The 10394-nt window shown below is 39.2% G+C and overlaps 1 protein-coding gene across 1 annotated transcript; it reads right to left on the bottom strand.

The window, feature by feature from the left end:
- Nucleotides 1-259: 259 nt before the first annotated feature.
- On the bottom strand, nt 260-10266 carry dcun1d5 (DCN1, defective in cullin neddylation 1, domain containing 5 (S. cerevisiae)). Its single transcript, XM_023410301.2, has 10 exons — nt 10164-10266; nt 7717-7773; nt 7541-7583; nt 7342-7441; nt 5176-5341; nt 4442-4533; nt 3865-3973; nt 2687-2791; nt 2478-2580; nt 260-713 (listed from the first exon to the last, which is right to left on the bottom strand). The coding sequence occupies exons 4-10, from the start codon at nt 7407-7409 to the stop codon at nt 658-660; spliced, it is 699 nt and encodes a 232-aa protein (XP_023266069.1). The 5' UTR covers nt 7410-7441; nt 7541-7583; nt 7717-7773; nt 10164-10266; the 3' UTR covers nt 260-657.
- Nucleotides 10267-10394: the final 128 nt, after the last annotated feature.

Below are 10394 nucleotides of genomic sequence, written 5' to 3'. Positions count from 1 at the left end.
TAGCCACTTCAGAAAATGCCCACAGAAAAAAAAAAAAACATGGAGTCCAGCTAGCTTCCAGAGACAACAGCCTGCTGCTGCCTCAAGAGGGCAGTAGATTACAAGATTAATCCAAACACTTGATATGAGAAGTTTTATGTGACACAAGGACGCTCAGAGATGTAAGGAGAGATGTCACTTCCACTTCTGTATTGCTCCAATTGATTTTTAGCTTTAACTAGTCTAACACTGGCTGTTTGTACCAATTATTAAAAGCAGCTTGTCACACTTCCATTTCCTTTTTATTATTGTGAAAACATCTATTAACAAGACACGACATGGGAAAAAAAAAAATTATCAAGAAAACATAAATTCCACAGCTCTCAGTTCATTTTTTTGTTTTCTTACTTTAGCAACTTTTCCCCATGTTTCTTCTCTCCAAATTAACACTATAAAAAGTCTACTCGGTGAGAGAAAGGCCTCTTGACAACAGTTGGCTGACACAGAGACAACCTCTGATGGGATGTGAGTGTACCCAGAGTCCACAGGGATGATTCTGTAGTCCATATTTGTGTGTGTGTTTTTCCTTTTTCTTAAACAATAAAAGAGATTCCTCCTGTGTTTGTGGTTTTTGTCTTATCTTCCTCCTTCTCCTTTTTGGTGTTGCGACGATGTCTGCTATGACGCTGACCATGCTTTCTGCCATTCCACAAACTCGTCTAGCAGCACTGGCCCTGCAGAAAAAAATAAGGATAAAATGTAATATTAATACAGATCTGGGTGAAGAATCTGAGAAATCATGAAGCACAGAGAAACTTTAAGAATTAAAAACCAAATGTAATAATGTTACAAAACTGAATCCACAGCTTTTCTCATTCAGAAAGCAAAACATAAAAATAAATAACGGCTAGTAATACAGGATCACCATTTAAGTCACATCTCTGCATTATGAAATTGGTAAGTAACATTTTGTCAGTCATTCATAAGTATCACAAGTACTGAACAAATTTATTCTGGCAGCACTTGAACAATGTAAATATGTACATTTGAATCAGTGTTTACACATCTACAGAATTTATTTGGGAAAGTTGAGACACTTTGGGAAAAAGATACCAGTAAATGTTTTGTAAAGGAAGGAGAAAAAAAAAAAAAATCAATCCAACAACAAGCACTTAAGTCTAACGTGCAATTATTTTTTTTACTAAGGTATTTTTAAAATAGTAAGTTAAACTTTGGTTAACTTTGCCTTCATCCTTAACGCTGCTGACCAGTTGCTAACTGTTGTGGCAGTGTGGAGGTGGCTGTAGCTGTTGCATCATCCAGTGTCATGAAACCCTGCTCTGCTGAATGAGAGGCAACACTACAGACTTCCTCTCTGTATCAACACATGAAAATAGCAACAACAAACTGCAGCAAGAAAACAACCCGCAACCCAGGGAGTTTCTAAATCTGGATTTACACTGGCTGTATCAGTTTAACCTGGGGAGGGTTTGATTTATAGTTCCATGTAGAATTTCGACAGTCGATAGCACAATCCTAACACTGGAGTGGTGTCTCGTGTGATCCAGCCATGGTGTGCTTCAATTATATTCCCTATAGTCAGTGTTCACATGCTTTAATCCCGTCTGAGACGCAGAGCTACGAGGAGGGGAGGAGGAAGTTCACCTTGCTTCTTTACTGCAGATGGGACTATTCTGTCGCCACATTAAAGATGCAATATGTAAGATCTGGCCAGATCGTCCTGAATTTTAGTTTAACATGTTCAAAAAATAAACTAACACCATTAACAGTATGTTATCAACAATTTCAACTATCAACAATAAATGCACATATAAATAATAAATTATAAGGAAAAAGGGGAAAACAACATGATTAACTGGACAGGGGTGAAGAGGTGAAATGCTGCCCCCTATGGAGGTGTATCAAGTAGCACAATCATACACATTACACCTTTAACTCGTTTCATTCAGCAACAAAGTGACTGTGGTGCGCAGGTGGTTTGAATTGGAGACGGCTTTGCTACATCGGTTACTGAATCATTGCGTTTTAAAATTTTTTAAAACGACGTCTTCAAATGTGTCGTTTCCTTTGGCCAACAGTCGAAAGATTTTAAATTTACAGAGATGTTTTGCAAAGAAAAGCTGGACCAGAAAATGTTTGGAAATTTTGCTTCGAAAAAGATCGATTATCAAAATAATTGCTGATTCATTTTCTGTTGCTCGATTATTCATTGGAAGTGCTTAAACATTTTTTTACTCTTCAGCATCTATAATCATTCTGGCATCAGACAGAGTTACTGCAGTCCTGACGTTGCATCTCTGTAGCCATAGTTACATTTCTTCGGAGGATGTATCCATCATTAACTCGAAGTATAAATCCAGTTTTAGTCACTAAGCTTCAAGCACCACCTGTTTTCCAGGAGGTTTTAATTCATTTCACTGCAGCGTTTTGTAGTGTGACTCAAGCCTCATTGTGAGGCTGCTGTAAAATCCACTCACAAGCTCCATCTTCATCGTAGTTACTGAGGTCTGTGTTGATGGTCCTGCTGAACTCCAGAACATTATACCACTGGTCCTTATTCATCCCCTTGTACTTGGACTGCTGTGGGACAGAAGAACAGGGGGAAGGCAGTGAGGAAGTGACAGAAAGAGTGGTTGAGGAGAAAAGACTTTTCTTTGGCCAAAGAAACAAACAAACTGGGATTTACCTCCAGGAACTGTTGGAAGACTGGGAAGAGAGGCCATGTTCTCCCCAGCAGTAACGCCAGCATGGATTTAGCTGTGTCCATGTCCAGACTCCTCTGGTCCTTATCCTGATGACAAGACAGAGGCACAAAGACAAAAGCAGGAGCTTGAGGTGACAGACTTAAGTGCAGAGTCATTTTTATTAAACTCTCACTCCATTCTTTTAGGCATTCTCTTACACATTTCTGACATGACAATTCTGTTGGAGTTGCATTTGCAGGGTGATCCACAGTGCTAAACCAAGCTCTCCTAATTTCTATCCAAGTGGTATGAACAAATGACAACTGACAGAAAGAGAGGAAATCAATGTCATTTAATCCAATGTGGCTGAGAGACAGAGCAGTGAAATAGAGTGAAAGAAAAGCATTTTGTGGGAACAACAGAAATTAGTCAGAATTTAAGAGATCTGGTGATGTGGGGAAGAACAAACACATCCACCCACCAACAGTCCTGACTAAAACGTGGTTAGAACCATAAAAGAAGCTGAAGTCTGCTGTGTGGAATTCAAAGACAATGAGGACAGTCAAAGGCATCTATGTTTGTTTGCAAGCAAATGAAACTTTGCACATGATGAAGCTATCAAGGCAAGAAAATCCCTGTCAGCCACATAAATACTCGCAACTGAACAGTTTATTGCTGCATTAAAAAAAATGGATGTTGAAAATTAAATTGATCAAACACATTTTGACTTGGGAGTATGTTTGGGACAGAGTCAGATGTTTCATTACTCAATGGTGGTTCAGACCAGAAACAGCACTGCATTAAAAAAACCCGGCAGGGATATTTATAATACTAGCAGACAACTCTGAAATGATTACAGAGACATTTCATTGTCTTTCGTAGAAGAACTGCGATCGACCAGGAGTGTGGTTCAGCTTTTAAAGAGCAACTTAACACCAGACACACAAAAGTGTTTCACTGTCTTCCCTGGTTTTTCTGCGTGCGCACCCTGCATCACTGATGACCGTGGTTGGTTGTGATCAGACATGTAAACACACCCAACAGTGACGTCACGGGTTCCTCGAGTACAATGTAACATCACTCCAGCAAGATGATATTTAACCACTGGAGGTCAGCAAAGACAACATTTGGTGTTTAGTTACTCTTTAAACAAAGATACAAAAGAAGAAAGCAAACTCACTCTGGCGAAGTCGAAGGCATATCTGTAGATGTTTTTGAAGACTACAGACTCGTTGAGCTCACTGCGCAGGTAATCCAGTTTGCTCTGTAACCTCTCTGTGGAGTCACACCTGCAAGTAGGTGAAGGACGAGACACATACACATGGTTCAGCAGCTTTTCTTACAGGTTTACTGACGACTAAAGACAGCGAGGTGAGAATGAGAGTGTTGGCAGAAAAAAATAAAGATAGATTTCATCTGTGTTGAGTGTGTGAGTGCATGTACATCTGTCTGTGAGGGCCAGGGTGAGTTTCTCACTTTGGGAGTCAGGACAAGAGCTGTTGAGACTCGGTTTTAGCGTTCAGGTTAGGGTTAGTGTTCGGCCCTGGTTGTGATGGTTAAGGTTAGACTGCCACAGGTAGAAGTAAAAATGCGTATGCGTATGCGTGCGTGCGTGAACATGTGAATGTGAATGCTGCTTATACCACGCACGTGAAGCTTATATTCAGGGTTATAAACTTAATGTGGGAGAAGACAACGAAACAAAGTCTTATGTGTAACTTCCATTTTGAGCAACAGGAAAGAGTAACTTGTCTTACTGTAATAATGTCATTCCCCTGAGCCACTCCTCCTTTGTGAAGAACCCCATATTTGCTGCTTCTAGATGCCACGCTAAAACTAACATGATAATCTGCAAGAAAGAGAGAAACAGTCAGTTTAATTCCTGCTAACATTTAAATCCACATTGATGCATGTGCACAGGGTCTTCATTCCCTCTGTCATCATTGTGTACAGTCTGATTCGCCCAGTTTGTAAAAGGCAGAAATATTTCTACAGCAGTGGAAATGAAGGGAGTTCAGCACAACACAAGTCCCAAAATATAAAAAGGCAACACACACATACAGGCATTGAAAAGTGACTTGTGTGGAAAGGCCTGGGATTTCATGCAGCTGAAAAATAACTATTAACTTAAAGTTCAACATGTAAATGGATTATTTGTGAATAGCCTTTTTTCATGACGAACATTAAACCATTTATTAATTTAGCACTATAGCATCTTCATTTAAATATTTACTATAACCTAATAACTCCAAACTGCAGCTATCTACAACAATATGGCATTATATTTTCTAATTAATGAGTGTCATAAAACAGCGTTACCACACTCTCCTTGCTGAAAGTCAGAGTAAGAAGCTTCATAAATAACTCTTAAGCGTTTTGTTTTTCGTCCTAGGTGAACTAGGTTAAGGTGTGATTTCTTGGTGTGACCCCGTGACACTTGATAAATACAGTCAGGGACAGGCAGGATGAATCTAAGAGCCAGGGGACTCACATTCTCTGGTTCCACACCGATGTCTTCACAGAACTTCTCCATGGCCTCTGGACCAACAATCTTGTCAGGGCCGGCGTACTCGTGGAACCAGGCCAGGCACTTTTTATTGGAGAACGGTTTCGCAGCGCTGATCAGCCTTGCGCTGCGGATCTGAGGTCGTGCGAAGCTGCAACAAAGGCTCAGTTTTAAAATGAACTCAGCTCAAGAAAAGTTCAGTCGCTAACTTAGATACATGTTCAACACATGCGATCAATAATATCTAATAGTTCTGGAACAACAGATGAGTTAGGGGAGACCTCTGGTGTCTGTGGAGTAAAAAAAACATTGAATATGAAACGCAAACGCCCAAATTCCTCAAATTCAAGGACCCAATTGGATGATGGTTAATCATTATGACTGGAACGCAACAACAGGGACATCCCTATGATCACAAATGTGACTGACTGACTGACCATAGTTCGACCACAGTTCAGCCAAATGCCACATGAATGAGTTGGAGTTTCCCAATGCTCTTTCAAAGTGAATTGGCACAAAGTTTCTATCAGTAGGCGTTCACAGCCTGTAGTGTTGCCAACTTAGTGCATTTGTCACTAGATTTAGAGACAAAAAAAAAACAAAAAAAAAAAAAACAGAATTTAGTGACTTTTTGGACAAACCTTTGCTACTTACAGGAGAGTCTCTCCTAACTTTCTCTCTTAGAGTGATCATTTTACAGTAAATCCAGCTGAAATCACAGCACAAGCTTTGCCTTTCATTTATGTGTTTGGGGATTTTGTCAGAAGACGTGAATAAAATCATTTAAAAAAAAAAAATTAAATAAATAAATAAATAAAAAAAATCTGGATTTTAGCAGCAGCAGAGCAGCTTGGAAATGGCTTGGATGTTTACCTGTAGTCTTAATGGGCCATGTTTCAAACTTGTTCTGTTGTCTGACAACAGAAACAGAACAACTTTTATTTAGAATTCAGCTGCATTGGGGCGTCGAGTAGCTCAGTTGGTTGAGCATCCGCCCCATTTCCTGTCTCTCTCTACTGCATTGTCAATAAAGGCATAAAAAGTCCAACAAAAAAAAAAAAATGTCACCAAAAGAATTCAGCTGCATTAAAATACTGTATATGTGAGCACAGAGAGGAGGAGAGAAGCAAACAGATAAAGAGCTGAAACCAGCTGATACTACACTGAATGCTAATATGACATGATGATGTCAGTTGTTTACAGTGGTTCCCCAAGTTTTCCACTATGTCGATTTCACACATTGACCATACGTGGTCCAGCTGTATACCAGGTTTTGGCCTAGTGAGAACTAGGAGGCTTTACAGATGTACTCTCTGTGGTCTCTTGCAGCATGGATAGCAGCACGTTGCCCATTTACTAAAGTGAAGTAAAGAAAATATCAAAAGAACTTCAACTTGGATTTTTGCACAGAATATCTTAATTCAAGCACTTTTAATGACCCATATCTATTTATGTCAATTTTCAAAAAAACTTTCACAGCCTAGATTTTTCCCAAATGCACAAACTGTCAAGGACATCAAGGACCTGTGGGAAGCATGTATAGTGACTTTTTTTGAATTAAAGCTGAAAGTTGACACTTGGCTACATTTCAAATCCATCGTGGTGGTGTACAGAGGCAAAATTATAAAGACTGTGTCACTGTCCAAATACTTATGAACCTGACTGTATAGCCGACTGACAGATAAGACACTTCTCTCTTGCAGTCGTCCTGATGTGGACTGAGGCTGCACTGATTAAGATATGTGCTGAGTGCTGTTTTCTCTGAACGCACATGTGAAGATGTATTTGCTTGGATTACATGCCTCCTCATTTACTTATGACACATATGCACGCACGGAAAATGAGAAGGTGAGGGGTTCAGTGTGCCAGGTGAAAGACAACCCTGCCAGTCCTTTTTCAGGCTGCTGCAGGTTCAGCCAATGGCTGTTCTCGCCAGCAGAGAGCCTCTACCTCCCCAGCTTCTTATTACAGGTCAGAGAGACATGCTACATAAAAACATCCAGGACCCAAACTGAGCCTTACACTGCAAAAAATTCTGACGCTTATGTAAGATACAAAAACCTGTGAGTGGAGGACATTTCTTGCACTGCAGACAGACGACCACAGAGGACAGAATACAAAGTTACAGTGTGAATGAATGTGACTGTTTACCTTGTAATTTTACACTTGCGCTCATGGTCATCTGCATCAGGGAGCTTTCTCTTCTTCTTCACAGGCATCACTGAACCTTTAACGGGCTTCACTAGCTGGGCTACAATTTTTAAATCACATGTTAGGAGGCAGTGAGAACACATTCACAAGCCAATAATTAAACATCTGCATAAGGATAAAATGTCAAAGATGCAGGTACCTGTGTGCTTCTGGCTGCCTGGTCCATTCAAATCTAAGAGATTCTACAAAAAAAAAAAGAAAAAAAGAAATCAAACCCTCAGGTAAAAAATCCCTGCTTGTCACTTTGCAGTTCAATAACTTAATATCTTAATCTTACCAAAGTTATCTCTGTATGTTTAAAAATTGACTACTTACAAGCTTGTCCAGTGTTTCTGATACCGACTGATGTCTGCCAGGTGGCACGGGTTGTTCCTATGAGTAGACACATCATCAACACATGCAAGATATCATTACCACTCAAAATGTCAAGTCAAAGAGGAGTCAAAACATCTGCAAACACATAAGCTAGTTACTTTTCATTATTATCAAAACCTATATCAAACTTTTGGTCAAGTGACTGAGCTAACGGCATCTCATTAAACAAAATCTAAACGGTATGAATTGGCTCAAAATGTTAATCACTGTAAATGACTATTTTAGTGGGAAAAGTTGGTCAGAATAAAAAGCTCAAGATCTTGCTCGAAGAATGGTGTAATCCATGTTAAGTTTGAAAAATCATGTAAACTCAAGTCTCATGTCTGTCTGAAACTACATTTGAGAGTTCGGTCACTGATATTGGCCAATAAGGACACTGTGCAGACCAGGCACTGTTTTCTTATGGACATGGCTTTGTACACAGGAGCAGTCATAAACAGTTGCCAAGAGTGCACACACTTTTGCCTCAAGTATCACTGGAAGCATTAAGATTTCCCTTCACTGGAGCAAAGGTGCCTTGTCTAAATCCACGATAAGCAGACTCAAAGTGGATCTCGACAGGTGTCCTAAAACTTTAGGTGCTGCTGTATTTGTAAGTATTTTTAATAAAATGGTCAAAACAGGCCGAGTTAAGGTTTACTTAAATGACACATGCAGACATTAAAAGTGAATAAATAATAGTTAATATTAAGTGTATCTAATCATGCTGTATAAGGTATGGCTACCAGATACCGAGGCAACTTTGAATTACAGATTTGATCAAATCCTTTAATAAGGGCAGTGAGGCAGCAGCTGGCAGAAGCATGACTCATAATTCCCCAAATGTCAGCGTTTTCATCATCTGAGTAATGCTGAAAATATGTTTAATAAGTCACCATTGGTAAAACAAATCATAACAAAAAAAAGGTGAGCATTCAAACACGTTAAAATCGGTCAGTTCAGCTGGACTCATAACTGTAATGAGTTAAACCGAGAGCTGATTCAACAGATTTACTTTTCACCTGTGGCGACTTGAAGTAACTTCATGTAAATGCTCCACAAAACAACTGACGGAACAAGTGCAACATCGCAGAGGACATTAGCATTACTACAGTCACAGATGGATTACTGAATGGATTTATACCCAATTAAATCCAAAAAGAGGTAAAGCCACTACAACCAGCCAGTGTTTGAAGGTAACTAAGTGCAATTACTCTAGCGCTATACAATTCTGAGGTGTTTGTAGGTTACTTGAATATTTACTCCACTACATTTATTTCACAACTTTAGTGAAATTGCAGATTCCGATTAAAAATAGTAAATATAATCAACCAATAAATTGCAATTTTTTATTATAAGTTAAGGCTTATTGATCCAAGAGGGAAATTCACAACCTACCCAGTAGTTTATAAAGTAACTAATCTGAGCTTCACTTTTACCAGCTGCAACATTACAGTGTTGAGCACATTAATAAATCAATAAGTATATTCTAATGATATAGACAAAGAGACATTATTCTGAAATAGGACATTATATATAACGTATTTTCATAATACTGTGAATGTGACCTGTATCTGGACACTTAATACATATAAGGAAAAACGCACGTTAATGCAAAGTGGAGATGCATCGTGATCTTATCAGCCTGACCTCTTCTGGAGATAGTCTGTCTTGAATTGTGTTCGGGTCTTAGGTAGGTGCAAAGGCAGATTTGGCACCTACAGCTGATTTGCCGCCACCTCAAATTACTCATGCAGCAGGTTTTACTCTGGAAGACAGGGCCCATTTTGTCATGAACCGTCCATGAAGAGATTTTATATATGGACTGCTACCTGCAGCTTTTAAAGATCTGTTAGAATGAACTATTGAAATAAATACTGAAATAAACCCACTGTTTCAACACAGTGGAAACCAGTAGAGATCAAAAAGGTTGAGATTATTGCGGCCAACAATCATCAGATTTATAGACTGAATCTAAAACTTATATAATAACATTACTACTACTACTAATAATAATAATCAATAAAACATTCGTTAAATAAACGGCCATTCAAAAAATAAACAGAGGCTGCGCCGCGGATACTAGCTGAACATGGCTAACGAGGCTTGGATGACTAAGGTTTCAAATCGTGGCCACATCTCTCATCTGGCGGTCGATTAATCAACGGAGAAAGGTGAATCAATAGATAAAACGCGGATTGTTAGTTTGACACTGGTTTCGCTGTTGGGACTCTTCTTTTGTTTGTTAGCTCCGCGGGTGTCAGAGCTACACTGCTAACGTTAGCTAATCCGTCAACAGGCTCACCACATCAAACTGAACCCAGTCAGCACTCAGTACAAGAGAAGTAAATTATTTGTTTTAGTAACCCAAACACGATGAAGACATTTAAATTCTTCTAAACACTTACTTTATTTCAGTTTTTCCACTACGTCTGATAAATGAGCTCCACCTGCTTCGGTTGTCGCCGGCGTTTCCGGGGTAATGGACGGAACCATCGTTTTATGGGGGTGTCATGCGAAACAAACGATCCAATGCAGGGTGAAACGTTTGCAAACACACATTTTACAAAAAGAGATTTAGAAAACAATATTTTTTATCTTATGTAAATAACAATTATATGATTTAATTGAGCCAACAG

The sequence above is a fragment of the Seriola lalandi genome, unplaced genomic scaffold (genome assembly GCF_002814215.2).
Source record: "Seriola lalandi dorsalis isolate HSWRI2012SDOR001 ecotype SW California unplaced genomic scaffold, Sedor1 jcf7180002054422, whole genome shotgun sequence".
Classification (NCBI taxonomy): domain Eukaryota; kingdom Metazoa; phylum Chordata; class Actinopteri; order Carangiformes; family Carangidae; genus Seriola; species Seriola lalandi.
Note: the sequence above shows the minus strand (reverse complement) of the source record. Positions and strands in the feature narration are given on the sequence as shown.

Coding starts and splice junctions, on each gene's coding strand:
- dcun1d5 (XM_023410301.2), bottom strand. CDS start 7,409: ATGCCTGTGAAGAAGAAGAGAAAGCTCCCTGATGCAGATGACCATGAG. Junction 2,792..3,864: donor ATGCCTTCGACTTCGCCAGA/GTGAGTTTGCTT, acceptor TCTTGTCATCAG/GATAAGGACCAGAGGAGTCT. Junction 2,581..2,686: donor TCTTCCAACAGTTCCTGGAG/GTAAATCCCAGT, acceptor TCTGTCCCACAG/CAGTCCAAGTACAAGGGGAT.